Source organism: Odontesthes bonariensis, chromosome 10 (assembly GCF_027942865.1).
Source record: "Odontesthes bonariensis isolate fOdoBon6 chromosome 10, fOdoBon6.hap1, whole genome shotgun sequence".
NCBI lineage: Eukaryota > Metazoa > Chordata > Actinopteri > Atheriniformes > Atherinopsidae > Odontesthes > Odontesthes bonariensis.
Genome location: NC_134515.1, coordinates 26,294,193 through 26,311,830, shown reverse-complemented (window position 1 = coordinate 26,311,830; position 17,638 = coordinate 26,294,193). Strand labels below are relative to the sequence as shown.

General features: G+C 42.0%; 1 protein-coding gene across 1 annotated transcript; it reads right to left on the bottom strand.

Annotated features, from left to right (window-relative positions):
* Nucleotides 1–1,269: 1,269 nt before the first annotated feature.
* Nucleotides 1,270–8,083, bottom strand: ddx23 (DEAD (Asp-Glu-Ala-Asp) box polypeptide 23). The gene is made up of 17 exons (XM_075474928.1): nt 7,976–8,083; nt 7,099–7,238; nt 6,873–6,989; nt 6,526–6,619; nt 6,360–6,425; nt 6,119–6,257; nt 5,891–6,024; nt 5,520–5,632; nt 5,284–5,427; nt 4,871–5,096; nt 4,611–4,756; nt 4,320–4,497; nt 3,938–4,180; nt 3,693–3,844; nt 3,495–3,603; nt 2,887–3,061; nt 1,270–2,776 (listed from the first exon to the last, which is right to left on the bottom strand). The coding sequence occupies exons 2-17, from the start codon at nt 7,236–7,238 to the stop codon at nt 2,553–2,555; spliced, it is 2,400 nt and encodes a 799-aa protein (XP_075331043.1). The 5' UTR covers nt 7,976–8,083; the 3' UTR covers nt 1,270–2,552.
* Between the last annotated feature and the right edge of the window lie 9,555 nt (nt 8,084–17,638).

Sequence of the window (17,638 nt, the reverse complement as noted above, 5' to 3'; positions counted from 1 at the left end):
CAAGTTTGGGGCTCCCGAAGGACTCGTAGCACCCGTGACGTTCCCCCGCCACTCTCCAAGCCCGCGAGCCGACGTAGAGCAGCGACGCGTCTCTTTTTCGCGCGCAGGCTCGGTCTTCACTGGTTTACCGCTTCCATGTCTCATGAGTATTAATCTGTAGTGTTCTGTATATTTTCAAGAGTTAAAAAAAAAAAATCAGCATGGTTTAAAAAAAAGAAGAAAAAGAAAAGAAAAAAAATCTATGCAAGTGTTGCATGAAAACTGATCGTTTCTTTTTAACAGTTAAGTATTTTAGTGACGCGCCGGTTCCACCTCCTCTTCGTCTTGTAGAGACAGTTTCTGAGGACAATCTTCCACAATATTGTTCGTTGACACACTTTCAGGAGCCACTCGCTGCACATTTTCTTTTTAAAAAGTCCCATATTAAGGCTGATATTTATTTATTTGTCAATTAGCGATAATAATAATAATAAAAAAAAGTGAGCGAATTGTCGAAGCCCCTGCATGTCTTAAGTTTCACCAACTAGCTATTTTCACGGATATTTTGGCAGTTTTTTTTTCAAAGTGGACCAATTCAGCAACCAATTTACGAAGCACAATTTTTACAAGGGTTCCAATTTAATTTCCTCTTATTCTGTATGCAATATGAAGCCTGACACTGAAAAACTATAAACGCCTTAGACCATCCGGACTTCCTCTTTCTGTGTGAGTAGAAAAAAAAAGAAATTTGCACTACTGTTGTGTTTATTTTTGGGATGGTTGCTTTATGATGCAATAACTGCACTAAATATAACCATGTATCCACCGGACTTACCACAGCGTGCTAGCGTGACCCGACACGCCTCTTCCCATCGATTTATCAAAAAGAGAAGGAAAATGTGCTGAAAGCCGAGACATTTTCTGCCTGATGCTGTACAGAAATGCTTTCTATTCGAAAACAGATTTACAATGCTACGTGAAATATGACTGAAACTAAATAAACATGCCATTTTATGTACTTTTAAATTGTTGGGCTCGTCTGTTTCATTGAACTCGGTGGGTTGCGTCTTTCTTTCGCAATGGATTACGAATGGGCGCCGCCTCCTTCCCAGGCTTCCGTAGGATAAAGATAGTTTTAATCTGTAAACCATTTAACGCGTCTCTAATTGAGTCCAATGACAAAAACAACAACAAACGATTGGAAAGGAGCAAGGTTGCCCTTTAAGGGGATTTCAGCTTTTTCTCCAGAGCGAGATACTCTTGTTTGTAAAGAGGTCAAATGCACGTTTGGAGAAAACTTTATTGAGAAAACACCCCCCAACAAACCTGATTACATCTCCCCATAGCTGTTAAACCTCTTCTGAGTGGGTTTTACATCACATCTTAGCCTCTCCTGCTCTGAAGTGCTGAACAGTCTTACTGTGAAAAAGGTCGATGAGGCATATGAGAAGGTAAAGGGATGTTCACCAGCTTACAGGCTAATTCACACCAAATACAGAAAACATGGGGACATCATGAATACTGCAAAAACAGTGGAGGAGGCACACCAATCCTTTCTGTTCTCTCTGAAGTAAATATCCAGAAAAATGCCACGATATTTTTTTAACTATTCTTTTTAGATTAGAAGAAATAAAAAAAAATACAAAAGTTCTACAACACAGTGTAAATGTATACTTTTCCCTCTAGGACTTAAAAGTATTGGATTATTGTGGCCTTTTTCTGAAACTTCTGAAATTTTTGCCACATCCAAGAGAGAAGTTTTGAGAGAAGTCACAAGTCATTTGGTGGCTCCATTAGTCCAGTCAGCATGTTGCTTTTTAAAAAAAAAATAAATTAAAAAAAAAAAATCAGATAGGAGAAGCCAAAGGTCAGAAACCACAACTTCTAAACTTTTAAAAAAAGCGACTTCATTTGAAAAGTTGCTCCTTTTTTTTTTTTTTTTTTTTTTTTTTTTTTAACACTACAAGACGGCCGGATAAACCAAGACCTGCGGTTTCTCTGATGCCTTGTTGGTGCCGTTTGGTGTTGCAATGATTGGATTTGCTTAGAGGTTTCGTTAAAGCTTTCCTGCCACATTCTGTACCGCCTCGCTCAATAAACAGCCAGGTGCTTTGATCTGAACGCAGAACAAATGAACAAAACTCCTGCGACAACACACATTGCCTCTTTTTTTTTTTTTTAATTCCATCATTTTTAGAAGTTGCTTCGACATTTCAGAGACACACATCAGTCGGTTTTGCTGCAGTCACATCATACAGATGTTTGAAGAGCTAATGACCTTTGGGTTAACGCTTGTATCTGGAGCAAAAGAAACCAACATCAAATCTGGTACTGGGTCTCTTGCAGGTTTAGGAGAACAGAACTACTCATCCTCATCGCATCGGGCAGCCGTTTGTTACGTTTGATGTCAATACGGTGCAGATCAACGGGATTCTGCTCAAAACAACCTGGCGACAGGATCCTGAACGTAGAACACAGAAATGCATGTACACTGCATGATGCAAAATAAAGATAAAAACAGTCGGGAACCTGCATTGTGTTTCGTTCAAAAGTTTAAAAAAAAAAAAGATGAATCAGGCGAAGATGGTCTCCTCGCGCCTCTTCTTGGTCAGGATGGTTCCGGGTTTGTGCTGAGCGTCCGGGTGGTTGGTGAGCTCCGGGGGGCAGGTGGAGACCGGGCTCTCTAGGAAGGCCTGCTTCAAGTCGTAAAACACAGCCGAGTCCTCTTTAGTGAGGAAAGTCAAGGCCATGCCGCTCTTACCGGCACGGCCGGTACGACCGATACGATGGATGTAATCTGGAGGAGGAAGAGGAGTGAAAACGGTGACGTTTCTGTTCATTTTAGGTACTGAGAACTTCCGTGAGAAACAAAAGAAAAAACGCTGCAAAAAGAACAAGGGCTCCTACCTTCAATGTTCTTCGCCATGTCGTAGTTGAGGACCATGGAGACGTCATGGATATCAATACCTCGACCAGCAACGTCTGTGGCCACCAGGATGTCTTTGGCTCCTGCTTTGAGGTTGGAGAGCGCAAACTCTCGCTGCTCCTGGCCTTTGCCACCGTGCAGCGTGCAGGCATTGTACTGAGGAGGAGGAGAGACGGTCCAGGGTGAACTTGGTTGCCACAATCTAAATTAAGAAAGTCGACTACCAGAATAAACTAAATATTGTTGACCGAATTTAATGCGAAACCTCAAGGTGGCATGAAAGGAAAAGTCCCTCATGTGTAAGCCGTCACTGTGGGTGGGAACATTTTAAAGAGAAAAAGACTAGAGGAGGAATCTGGGAAAGCCTCTTATTAATAAATATCAGATCTCTAAAAGGGATTTTTGGAGGAACTCTGCAACTTCCCACAAGGAAAACTCTTGCTCGCTTCCTTAAACTGTGACATGATACGTTTGTTGAGCGAGTCAGTCGCCTATAGCTACAGCATCTACAGTTTAATGAGGCCGTCTCACTCAACAAAACTCCGGGAGAGAGAGACTGGGGGAAAAGATTTGCTCCGCCACGACTTACCCCCATTTTCTCCAGAGATTTTGCCAACACGTCGCAGCCCTTCTTTTGGTTGACGAAGATGATGATGGGAGGCTCGAAGCCATGCGACAGAACCTCCAACAGCTTCTTCCTGCGCAGCAAAGACAGACACAAACACACTCAGGTACACCGAAGCGAGCTGGATGTTTTTTTGCCGATGGCGCGTGGGCGCGGTCTCACCTTTTCTCTCCCTCGGACATCAGCAGGACCTTCTGCTCGACTCTCTCGTGAGGTTTTCCCGCCGAGCCGATGTACACCACGGCAGGACGTCGCAGGTAGCTCCTGGCCAGCCTCTCCACGGCCGGGGGCATCGTGGCGGTGAACATGACCGTCTGCGAGTGAAACACGCGGTTCGAGAGAAGCGTTAACAAGAGAACGCCCAGGCGTCGTGAACAGAGGAGCCTGGAAAATTAGGATGCACATACTTGTCTGTATTTATGTTTCCCCGATTCAAAGTTCATCGTCATCTTCTCGGGGTCCTCGGCCTCTTCGGTGTCCGGCTTCTGATTGGTCACTGGGATGTACTCCAGAATCTTCTGGACGTCAGGTTCGAAGCCCATGTCGATCATACGATCTGCCTCGTCCAGGACCACGTAGGTGCAGCGGCCCAGCACCAGGTACCTGTTCTCCAGCACGTCGATCAGACGTCCAGGGGTGGCGATGACGATCTACACCGTGGATGAAAAAACAAGTCCGTGTTTACAGTGGTAAGAGTTAGTTAGCTTTCTCTAAACATGCTCTACTGAAGTTTCAAGTAAATCATTTATTTTCCAACAGAAAAGGGGTTATTAAGTTCAGGGGTTTTACCTCACAGCCCATCCTGAGGCGGAAGCCTTGGTCCTCTCTGGAGATTCCTCCAATCACAGCCACCGTTCGGATGCCGAGTGGTTTACCGAACTTTATCGTCTCCTCTTCGATCTGCTGCGCCAGCTCACGAGTCGGGGCCAAGATCACAGCATAAGGACCCTGGTCCGAGTCTTCGATTCTGCCGTGCGGAGAAAAGCGTGCATGATGGGCAGAAGAAGGAAAAAGCTGAGTGAGACCGTTTGAACACCGAATGAGACTTCCTGGAGATCACTGAAGCCGTAGCTGCGTTACCTATCGATTTTAGGCAGAGTGGTGATCCAAACCAGCAGCGGAATCAGGAAAGCGGCCGTTTTACCGCTACCCGTCTCAGCCACGCCGATGATGTCACGGTTCTGTAAGCCAATAGGAATGGCCTGCCTCTGAATGGGTGTTGGATCCTGGAGAGAGAGAGAAAGAGAGAAAATAAAAGTTATTGTTTTACCGAAGAAAAGGATAGAGACTTCACTCAAATCACACAAGCCGACATCACAGTCACAGGCCGGCGCGCTGACCTTATAGCCGCATTTGTCGATGACCTCCAGGATGTGCGCGGGCAGCGCGTACTCCTTCCAGTTCCTGATGGGGTTCGGGATCTTTCCTCCCTTGGTGGTGATGCTGTAATCTTCTCTGAAGATTCGCCAGTCTCGGTCTGTCATCTCATCCAGCTTCTTCTGAGACCAGTGTCTGTCGTCCCAGCGCTGCTTGGCCTCCTTCTTGCGCATCTTCTTCAGTCTTACCCTAAGGGGAGGATGAGGATTGGATAGCAGCTAGCAGTCAGCCTGAGTACACTGGGTGACCGCTTTCCACTAAAAATACAAACTGTCACACTGATATTCCACTTTCAAACAATCTCTTTCCATACCAACTCGTCTCTAAGATTCAGACTACGGATGATTACACGCTTCTTTTTCACAGATTTACTCACTCTTCCTGCTCCTTCTCCTCCAGTGTACGTCTTTTCTCCATCAGGTCGCCATAGAAACGCGACTGCTCTCTTTTCTGCTGCTTTAAGTCGATGCCGGCGATGAAGCCGCGTCCATACAGCTGCACGTGATGCTTCTCTTTGTAACTAGGAGAAAGATCATGTTGGACTTTTTTTAGTTTAACATACGGAAAACGCAAAGATTGGATCAAGCGACAGCGTGCTCGCATTCCACTCACATCGGGTTGTAGTCGACCGAAGTGTCTTCGGAAGCGTCCCACTCAAACACGAACTTTCTGTCGTTCAGGTGGCGAGTTCTCCGGCGTTTTTTGAGCCCACCAAGATACCGCTCCTGGAATGAAGTCGGGTATACTGTTAATAAATACTAGCGTGTGTGTTGTGTATCGTCCTTTATGTCGTCGTGAGAATTGCTAAGCGAGTTAAAGATGCATTAGACTTTCAACAATTCTTTTTGTGAAAGATTTCTACGCTTCTTCCCACTGAATTAGCCCAATCAACAGAAAATACACCAGGCTGAAATAAACTGGAATTCCTCTTTGACTGTGGGACTGCCACACAGCTGCAGCCGAAACGCCCTCTTAAAACCGACCTTGATTGCGTGGAGTTCTTTGCTTTTATCCTTCTCCTCTCTGAGCTTCTGTCGCCCGTCATCTTCTTCATTCCCGTTGTTCTCTCGCTCCATGCGCTCTCTTCGCTCTCGCCTCTCCCTTTCTTGGGGGTCCTCTGTAAAAAACACAATCTCGCCTGTTATCGACGCGCTTTGAGGGAATAACGAAGCGCAGACACCACCCCCCCTCAGTTAAGAGCTCAGACGCACCCATCATTTTTCTCCCTATGTCCTGAAACATCCTCCTTTTCTTCCTCTCTTCCTCCAGCATCTTCCTCCTCTCCTCTGTCTGCTGCTCTCTGCGCTTTATAGCCTCAGCCTCCCGCTCTGCTTTTGACAGGAACTTGGGCTACAAAAAAAAAGAAGAAGTAAACGAAAATATTTAGGTGAGGAAAAGAAGACATTTGGGTTTGTAAAGGAGAAGAACATAAATTCCTCAGGATGTTCTCACCTTTGCCTCCGCCTCCTCCTCTGCCTTTTTCTTGGCCAGAAGCTCCTCCAAAGACAGCGGCTGGACCTGAAGCACAACACAGGTCAGACATCTTAAATAAGAGCCTTGGTTAAGGAACGAGACAATTTAACCACATACGAAAACCTAAGCCCAACCACAGCCATACCTTCTCTTTCTTCTTTTTTTCTTCTTCTTCCTCTTCTGCTTTTATGTCCTTCTCCTTCTTTAACCTGCGATCCCTCGACTTTGGCGAGAGGCTTCTATAAAGAGGAGTGACAGACTGAGGTTTAAGACGCAACACCCAAACAAGAACCATCTTCTACACATCAGATAAGAGTGGGCTCACAAATCAAGAAAGCTGCTTTCAGAGTTAGTGGCATGAGGTGACAAAATATCTTATGCATCAGCAGTATTTTCTTAGGATTTGAGTATAATTTCTCAGACTTTTGCTTATTCACAACTGTGTGATTCTATGAAATGTGTGAACAGCAGTGCATTTCAGCCTCGGCATACCTGGATCTCTTACGATCTTTATCGCGTCTGTGGCTGTCTCGGTCTTTGCGGCCCCGCTCTCTGTCTTTGTCTCTGTCATTGTCCTTGTCTCTATCCTTGTCCTTTGCACGCCGATCCCTGTCGCCATGGCACAAATCAGAAGGAAACACTACCTTTAGCTTGGATTTACACGAGAAACTCGCGATGCGAGTGTACAGAAGGAAAAAAGTCTGCATGTTCAAGTCACCTTTCCGGAGACTTGGAGCGGTTTCGTTCGCGAGACCGATGCCGTTTGCGATCTCTGTCGCGTGAGCGGCTGCGTTTCCTCTCTCTGTCTTTGGCCCCCGAGGATTCTGCATCCTTCTTGTCCGCGGAGTCCGCTGCCATCTGCGGACACAAAAAGCATGGGAGTGAGTGGAGCTCTGTCATAATATCAAACTTCTATCATGCATTTTGCAAAACATCAGCATTTTGCTCCGTTACTCTTGACAGGAAGGAATGGACAGCCCACAGTTATGGCACTGGAAATGGATGACATTACATTTACCGTAACAGTCAAAACACATGAGGCCATGCAGTATAAAGTATCAGACAGTATGTCTGATTGCTCAGACTCAGTATCCCAAAAAGTAACATAAAGTTAAAATGAAGTCAAGGTCAGCGAAATACCAACATTCCAAGTGGGTTCAAATATTTTAAGTGGGTTAAAAATATTTAAGTTAAACACCGTTCGGAGTTGTCCCCTAAACAATCAACCAACAACGAAACACGTAACATCAAAACAGTTAAAAACTTCGCGGTTTCGGGCGCGTTATTCCTGACACTACGTAAAGGCAACAGCTGTCTCTAAATCTGACTAATAGTGTCATCTGGTTCACGACCAGGTTAACAACCAACCGTTAAGAAATTTATTTGATTTATAAGAAATTAAGTAACTCAACCTGTGCAGAATGAATGCACTGGACGTTGGGAGCAAGCTACGCTTACTAGCTAACACGTTAGCAAAGAGGCTATTTATCTTCCAAAAATTGCTCAACGGCGCCACAAAGGCGCCATACTGAAGTTAGCTGTTAGCAGTAAATTAAACCCAACCGGGTGGTTGCAGGACTATTTCTAAATCTTACCTTTTTCACTTGTCAACAAAACAGTTGCGATTTATGTACGCTTCAAGAAGACGCCATAACGCTCGACACGAGCAGATGTTCGCAAGGGTTTATGGGAGATGAAGGATTGAATGTCGTATGAAGCATATGTCTTGGGTATGAAGAGTTGAGGTTGATGCTTTGGAAAACTACATTGTCCAGCAAAGATGTACATTTTGTCAGGACCCCCAATTGTTTAGCACATAAACGCCTAAATGCCTGTTGAAAAAGAACTGAGACGTTGTCATTTTGGGCACAAGAGGGCGCCTGTGCTACAAGTTAGTGCGATACTGACTTAATAGATTCTATCTATGATAGGAATCTTACAAAGGAGGACATTTTATTAAAAAAATTAGATCAGTTCCATACAAAACTGCAATTAGCAGGGTGCTTGCGCAAGTCTTGAAAGTCTTAATAAGTATGGAATTTTGAAGCACTGTTTTCCAGACCTTGAAAAGTCTTGAATTTTGTGTGAAAGTCTTAATAAAGTATGGAAAATAAATGTATGGTAGCATTTTACAGTATGCTCAAAGGCATTTTGAAATGAGAAATAGGAAGGTAGGCTATAAAACTATAATTTTACTAACTGGTCACGTATTAGCCTAATGGGATGAGATGTGAGTGAAGAGACTGAATTCTACATACATTCATCCATCCATTCATTTTTTTATAGATAGTTTTTGTGACACTTGTTTGATGTGAAATTCATGTACTCGTGATTTTCATGTTTTGAAACGTTTTCATCAGTAAAAGCATAATTTACTGTGAATAATAAATTTGTTCATTGAATACTAGCCTATAAAAATGAACATTTCTAATAAACACAGTTGGTACAATCTCAAACAATGAAGTAGGCAGTAGGTACTCAAGTTACAAGTACATAAAGTTAAGGTCTTGGGAAAAAAAGTATCAGTTTTAAAAAAGTCTGGAATTTTAATTTGGAAAAAGAGCAAGCACCCTGATTAGGTAGCCAAGTTTATGCTTGGTTTTTTAAAGATACCGCAACGATAACGATACAAAGATATAGCTAATATAAATATCTCAGTTGAATTATTTTCATATTGATAGAACTGGTGTGCTGTGGTAAGCCCTGGATTGCTATTGCTTGATAAAGTAATAAATTCTAATGGTGACCTGCATCCAATGTGATAAAGGCCCGTCTGCTCATAGCCATTCTAAATCCTTTACCTTTTTGTGGGTTAAAATTCAGAAAGTGCTGTTTGTTTAGTGCAAGGCATGTGTTTTTCTTGTAATCTAAACCGTCCTCTGCTGTGTATGTAGTATGTGTGTATGTGTGTGCATAAGCTCCTGCATATAGATAAAAGACATTTTAGAGGGTGCTGTGTTGGAGTGTGGATTGGCTCAATGCTAATTCATATTCTTGCCTTGCCTTTTCTTCCACCAGGAGATCAAAAGAGATTTATGGAGCCTTTGTGAAGGTGAATCGTTTCAGTAGAAAAAGATCAAAACTGATGTTATAAAAACTATTTCAAAAAGCATGCATGGAAATGGTAAGATATTGGAAGGGAAAACAACAGACTAGTAACACAGTAAGAGTCATATGTTTCCTTTTTATAAGATGACCTTGTACCTTATCTATGGACACTTCTTTACATAATGGAGCCAAAGGACAAAGTGGATAAAAAGTTGGGGATCAAAGTAGCAGATATTAGGTTTGTGCTTTGAGGTAAGGGTTTACTCCTTTAGGTATTTTTCACTGCAGACATCAGCAGTGCTACATTACAACAAAATCCCTATTACATCTGTGTCCCAGTGAGCCAGTGTAAATAGCACAGCAGAACATCTTATCATGAAAAGAGCTTATTGTGGGAAATGTTTAGTGATGTTTTGTTCTACCTTTCAAGGAAAAATCTATTGTCCTTTTGTCTCCAGGACCAATGGAAAGTATTTCATGCTATCGGATTTCGGGGCAAGCCAAGATTTAACACAATCCAGCCTGATCTGCTTTGTCTGAAACTCCAGAAGACGCAGGTGGAGGCCTCAACAATCACCTGGATTAATGACTACCTGACAAACAGACCACAGTTTGTCAGACTGAAGAATTGTGTGTCTAACCAGGTGATCAGCAGCACAGGAGCACCACAGGGGACTGTACTCTCACCATTCCTTTTCACTCTGTACACTTCAGACTTCCAGTACAAGTCAGACTCCTGTCATCTACAGAAATATTCAGATGACTCTGCAGTTGTCGGGTGTATCAGAGATGGACAAGAAGCTGAGTACAGAGAGCTGGTGGACCGCTTTGTGGCATGGTGTGGCAACAATCATCTCATCTTGAATGTTAACAAAACAAAGGAGATGATTGTAGATTTCAGGAGAAACAGGGTCAGATCAAACCCTGTTTCCATCATGGGAGAAGAAGTGGAGGTGGTTGAGGAATATAAATACCTTGGTGTTCATGTTGACAACAGACTGGACTGGAGACACAACAGTGAAGCCATCTACAAGAAAGGACAGAGCAGACTGTACTTCTTGAGGAAGCTAAGATCCTTCAAGGTTTGCAACAAGATGTTGCAGATATTCTACAAGTCTGTTTTCGAGAGCGTCATTTCCTCTTGCGTCATCTGTTGGGGCAGCAGCATCAGAACCAGGGACCTAAAAAGACTCAACAACCTGATAAGGAAGGCTGGTTCTGTTCTGGGGACGACTGTGGAACCTCTGGAGACAATAATGCAAAGAAGGATTTTGCATAAAATCAAGAGAATTATGGACAACCCTGAACATCCTCTCCATGAGACTGTTATCGGAAAACAGAGTCTCTTCAGTCAAAGGCTTCTTCCGTTTGGATGCAAAACGGACCGCTACAGGAAATCTTTCCTGCCCACAGCCATCAGCATCTATAATAACTCCTTGATTTAATTGAGCTACATCAACATTTAATTTCCCTCTGGGATAAATAAAGTATTTTTGAATTGAATTGAATTGAATTGAAGAGACGACTTAGCAACAACACAGAAACGTGCGTCTGTGTCACTTCAAGCAGACTGAACCAGCTGTGATACAGCAGTCTTAGGTTGTTTGGTAAGCAGGTAGGAAACATAAACACACCCAATCAGATCCAGCAGCCCCTTATCACAGCTGGCATTTTGGCATAGTTCAAAGAATGAACAATGGCTCTGCTCTATTCAACTGTGCCAGTGAGCCAGCATGTGCGATGAAAAGAAATTGAAACTGTGACAGCTAAATGTAATTTATTAATTCATTATTCATTATAAAGGCTGCTGTGAAAGATGCAACAGAACATAACTTGGGTGCAAGGGCACTATATACAGTCTCACTGTCTCACAAATTTAAGCATATATGACTAATGTTTTATAGATATATACAGTACATCAGTGATTAAAGACCATTCCCCTGTTAGCAATAGTTACACACCCGTGGAACCTCCTCACATTCATTTAGCTATTTTGTCTCCCTGTCAAGACTCTGGATATGTACAAAGAGCAGTTGATAGATAACCTATTTGCTCTACAGATGGCACTGCATAAAGTATGTGCTGATAATGACATGAGCAATGGCCCAGTTTTATCCAATTGTCCAAATGTGATAGTCAACACAAGACTGGGACGCTAACAACAAAGCAGCAAGATGGAATTCAACCTTGTTCTTGTCATCCAAGATTAGTGAAAACCCCTGACCTTTAACTGGGGAAGGTTTTATGTGTACGTTGTCACTTTAATTTAAAAGAAAAAAGAATTGATCAATAAAACATTCCGGAAACTGCACATCTTATCAAGCTTGTGGATCTGATGCGGCTACTTCTATACAGGTTTTCTGCAGCATTACAGAACACTGTAAACTTTAAACTGTGGAAAAAGTGGCAATTACGTAGGAAAAATGCAGGATTTTCCAAAAAGTGACTCATTCAGATTCAGTTTGGCGCATTAACAATGGACGAATGCAACCAAAAACACCTGATACATCCTTCACAATCCACTGATGCGCACCAGCGTCCATCTTTTTTTTTACAACAATAAAACACTGTAAGAATACTTACCTAAGAAGATTAACAGCAGGTTGCAAAATGTAATTGATAACTTTCGTCTTTGAGGTATTTTTCATTCTGGGATGAGATGTAAAACAATCCGTTTTAACACAACGTGCCTTACTGACAAAAGTTTGGTGCTTGGTTCAAAACATCTCTGGTTCCAATAGTGTCGAATAAGTAAAGTATTTCTTTCCATAAGTCATTGTTATGTCATCAGCTCTATTTCTACTTCCTGAACAGTCTGTTGGTCTTTGAAAAAAAAAAGAAATCTCTAGTTAAAATGAAATTGCGTTTAAACGATACTACTTTTGTCCAATCAGGCAGGGCTCGGGTCTAAACCTAACTGCCCTCTTGTCCAAATATGGTCACTTATGACTCCAAAAAGCCCAAGATGGCAGTGGCCAAATGCTGAACTCATGGCTTCAGAACAGCAGTTCCCAAACTAATGGGTGATGTCGTCCACTAGTGTTTCTGTGACTGGAACAGATGTGGTGTAAGAATTGAGAGCAGGTGTTCCATTTTTTTTGTCCAAATATTTCTATTCAGCCTTATGGAGAGAAACCAAATTGTACGTACATGATATGTTAATGTGTTTTTTTTTTTTTTCATAACATGAAATATATCAAGAAGAAGCATATTAAAATACAGTCACAGGACACGTGATTAAAGAAAGAATATAATGAGAGCAAAAAAAGACAAAATAAGTCAGAATCTGAGTTAGCCGACACAATTCAAATGAGCAGCTGTGGGAACTTATTCTCCTCTATTGTCTCAATTCTCTTCTGTTCATTCAATGGAGGATGCAAGCATGCGTGTAAATACAGGTTCCAGTGATTCCCCCTGGATCTCAGATTCATCTTGTAATATTAGGTTATCGTTGTAAATGGAAGCTGATAAAGATGAAGAAATTTGTGGAAATTCACAGCAACATTGTGGACTGTGTGATGACTTCTGAAAAGTGAACTAAGAAGTGTTTTCTTAAAAAAAAAGAATATGTATTAGTTGGTACAATTCCAAAATAACATTTTTTATCAATATTAAGCATCACCGCGAGCAAATTATGAGTTATGAGGCGCTAACATCTATGTTATTTATCAAAAACTTTATATTTAATGCTGTTGACATTTTTATTTATCTCTGCCAAGTGTTGACATACATCACCACTCACTCAAACAGTCCCCATACTTTCATGCTAACCGTTGCCATGACAATCATACTTCTGCCATTAGGAGCTTGACTTGCCATAGCTGTCCCTTGTGTAAAATGCACAAATCGAACACAAGAGTGCAGACTTAAAGATATACACCTTTCTTTTATTTGTGGTATTTCTACGTATTAGAAACAGCCAGGGAAGTCTGACTCGATTAAGGAAGATGAACAGACATGAAGTGAGGGGACTAAATGCGTATATATGTGACAATAGAGTGTCAGAGAATGGAATATCCTTCCCCTGCTTGAACTGTTTTGTTTTGAAACCGCATCAATAAAATGAATAATGTATTCTTTCTGTAAACAACAACAAAAGGATCACACTTCAACCTGATTCGTATATGTCTTTTCACATCTTTGTGAACCATGAATAGTAAATGATTCCTCAAGCATGGAGGCTGAGCTGCTTTTGACCAACATTGTGTAATATTGACTGTTACGTAGCTCTGATCAGTATCAGCTGACTATTGGTAAAGGCAGGCTTTGTTTAAGCATGAAATCAATATCAAAGGGTCCAAAAATCATGTAATTTCGGGTCAAACCTTGCAGCCGAAACCCTTTGAAATACGCAAAATGGAAATGGCTCCACTGAGCAGTGAATATTAACCAGCTTTGAAGCCCCAGAAACAGGCTTTTGGCTGGACTCACATGATTGGATGGCACAGATATGATTGGCTTTAACCAGTGTTCTCCATATGTATGCACACCATCTCCAACATATCCCCCAACTCCCAACTAAAGTCAGCCCCCGTTTCAAGGCACCTCATCTGCCCCTGTCTCGAAACCCTTCCCCCCGTGCTCCGCTATGCCATGGTTGATTGTCTAATTAAACTTCGAGGAGAGGCTTCACTGTTGACATGCCCTGAGGGTGTGCCACACGGGGCACATATGCATGAAGAGGGAAGGGGGGAGGTTAGGATTTGGGAAAGGTGAGCAGAACCGGTAAATGAGGGCTTCTAGAAAAGGGGTACACAGGAGGTGAGGGGGGGAGTAGAAGAGTCATAGCAGGGGAGTATGTTTACCTCTGGGAGTGGCACAAAGGCCTTATCATTCCTACAGTGCTGCGCTGAGCACCGGTATGTATGAACCAGGCTCACCTTGTTGCACTCGGGATTGAGACAACTCACAGAGCAGATGAGATTAACCACTTAGTATACACAGCACACATGGACACACTTTCATAATCATGCATGGATGCCTTTAGCTGCTAATACAGCTGTCACGGATACACCCATGAACTGATAATTGGACTGCACTAGCACAACTGACCCAGTGACACATATAACACTTAAATTCATCGACTGGTTGATTTGACTTCTGGCACATTACGCATTGCATGCTGATGCTAATTCAACATAATAAAGTTGATAATTTGAGTAAGTCCTCAAGGCTCAGGGATATGGAATGGCTATGGTGGGTGCTGTCTGGTGAAGTCTGGTTGCTTCATTGAGTAGCCAAAAATTTATGGACAAACGGGCTGTGAGCTGTCTGAAGCCGTCGCATCAGAACAACCTTGAACTTAAAAATCAGAAAAAGGAGGACGGACTGATTGAATGAAACTTCACTTCAATAAGTCCTGTACAATCAGAAACATTCATCTTGAATTTTTATCATTTCTGTGCCTGGTCCGGGGATGCCAGTCTGGCCTTTTGTTTAGATGAGAGATGAAAGAAATATACTGTGATAGGAATCGACTTTGACAAGTCTGCATTTGAGAAAATAAATAGCCTGTGTGAAGGAACGGTTTGACATTTTTGAGATGATATTTTCTTCTTTTGCGCTGATAGAAATATTAAAAGATTTATAGCACTCACGTATCCCGGGAAACAGATAAAGCTACAGCCAGGTTGGGGTACGCTAAGCTTGAAATCCCAAAACCCAGCTCTTCTGAAGTGCAAGTAATTCACATCTCCTGCCACAAAGCTACCCATCCATGACCTGATATTTTTTACTCAAATAAGATAAGACCCATCAAGAGGATTTTTTAGGGGGACTTTGTCATTTGTTAGGTTTAGCTGAGCTAAACTAACCAACTACTGGTTGTACCTCATTATGAAATATGAAAAAGTGATATTGATCTTCCTACCTTTTGCTCTACAGTACGTGGATTATCCAGACACACATTAAGCTGACAAATATGCAGAATATTTGGGAAAAGATGATTGTGGGCACATCTGCTAGAGTGAATTATAGTGAGGCAGATGCCTATAGAGGACACTTGTCCCTTTACTCCTCACCCCAGCTGAGCCTTTGACATACAATAGCATGTTGCATCCAGACACATGAGCTACAACACAGTCAGAGCAGCTGCGACAAAGCTCAATACACATACATATATATACATATATATATATATATATATATATGTATATATATATATATATATATATATGTATGAGGGAATGTGCCAGTCTGCGATAGCTCATCAGTAACCAGGCAGCAAAGCTTTTCCAACGCCCTACCCCCTCATTTTCCTTTACTGCTGCAGTGCTGTGAGACAAGTCTGAGAGGCTGATTGTGGGAATGTATGAGCCTGCTGTGTATGCGTGTGTTTGTCTGTGTGTGTTACTCTACATCTGCACTGCCGTGCTTGATAGATGATGCACTTATGTGGCAGTGAGACACGCCACACAGCAACCATTTTCCCCAAGTCCCAGAGAGGGTTGCAAGACGGTAGCGATTGTCCCTCAATCATCCCCCTGGCTCCTGATCCTGGTCCTCGGCAGGTCCACTTCTGCGCTGCAGGGTCTTATCCACCCTGACAGGAGGAGGAAGATGTCTAGACAATATGGATCAATCGCGAATGACTCTCAGTCACATATGTCATACATACCTGTGCCGTGTGTGTCTCTGTTGGGCTGTGCAAATGAGTCTTTAAGCATGGATTTGATTGTCAGAAACTATCGTAGATATAACCTTTATTTGACCAATAAATTGTATAAGGGTATTTTGCATTTATGTAAAAAAAAAAAAAAAAAAAAAAAAGGACACCTGTCATTTGAACATATCTGAACCAATGGAGGCCGACCTCACTCCCAGTTCATCACATTCTGACTTCAATGATACAAGGTTGTGAAAGACTGAATTTTAGGTTAAATTGTGATCCTTTCCAAACACCTAAACTCAATAAGGTGCCTAAACCTAACCCCTTTTCAGTCTTCATGCCTGGGTAAGCTAACCGATGCTTCATAAATTTCACCATAAAAACTATTTTTGAACGAGTATAATTTAATTAATTTTTAAAGATGTCTTCCTTTTTTTTAAGCGGGATTTGATGAAGGTTATGTTAGCTGAGCATAATACTGAGCATTAGAATTAAAAAACCATAAATCACCTCTGCTAAAAGGTAAAGGTGCTGGTGCTTGCGTGTGGATTTTGTTCAATTTAGACAAAGCGGACTCACTTCTCTTAAACTAAGCTATCAGCTACAGGCTCTATAATCATATAAGAGTAGTTCAAGAAAGTGCTTGGTTTTTTATTTATTTCCAAGCATGTTCAACCATGCCTTTAAAAGAAATGCAGCTAAACTAACAGAAATAACTGAAAAGGTTCATCCAAAAAAAAATAGCCATGTTTGTCAAAGGGCTAGCGCAGTTTTTGTTCCACATCCACTACGACTGTACTGTATAATCATGCCTCGAAGCACCCAGCAATGGATGACAGGCTCCATACGCCATTGTCAGAGGGTTATCTGATTTGCAGAGACATGTAATGTGCATGGTCCAATTTTTTCATGAATGCGTTCAAGACAGAAATAGAGCAACTGTTAAAAGATTCCGGGAAGAAATGTCAAAGACAGAGAGGCTTGCAGCCCAGCTTATCAAAAAGATGATACCGCCATTCCATTTCTAGCTGCGTTGTGGCTGCCAAGAACCAATTTATCTGAGGTTTCTGGTGCAGAGCATATTCCCTCAATTGCCTTTTCTGCTGTTGTGTAAAGGTGGCAGATAAAACTCTATCCTGTGTGATAGCTCAGGAATGGCAAACATTCAGCCTCTTCATCCATGGAGTATCCTCACTGGCCAGCAGGAAGAAACTGATAACAGCTGATATTAGTCCAGTATAGTGATGGTCAGGAAGGAAAAAAGAAATGAGAATAGCTTATCAGTGGAAATCCTTGAGTTTGTGATAATCTCGATTGATTCCCTGCGAAATTACGTAATTGAGCAATGTCAAATTTGACCCTGTTAGCATAACATGAAGTTTACGACAAAGACATGTTGGTTGGCGCCGTATTAGCTAACAAAAATGTGTTAGCAGAAATGTGACAGCTTATGATATAAATGTATGCTTTCATTAGTGTAGAATCCAATGAAAGTGAAGAATTCTTTACATGTTATCACACGCCATCAAGGTTTTTTTGCAGCCTTGTAGTTTGGAGGTAGACAACTAAATAAGGATTATTAGAATTGATAGAGACATCAATA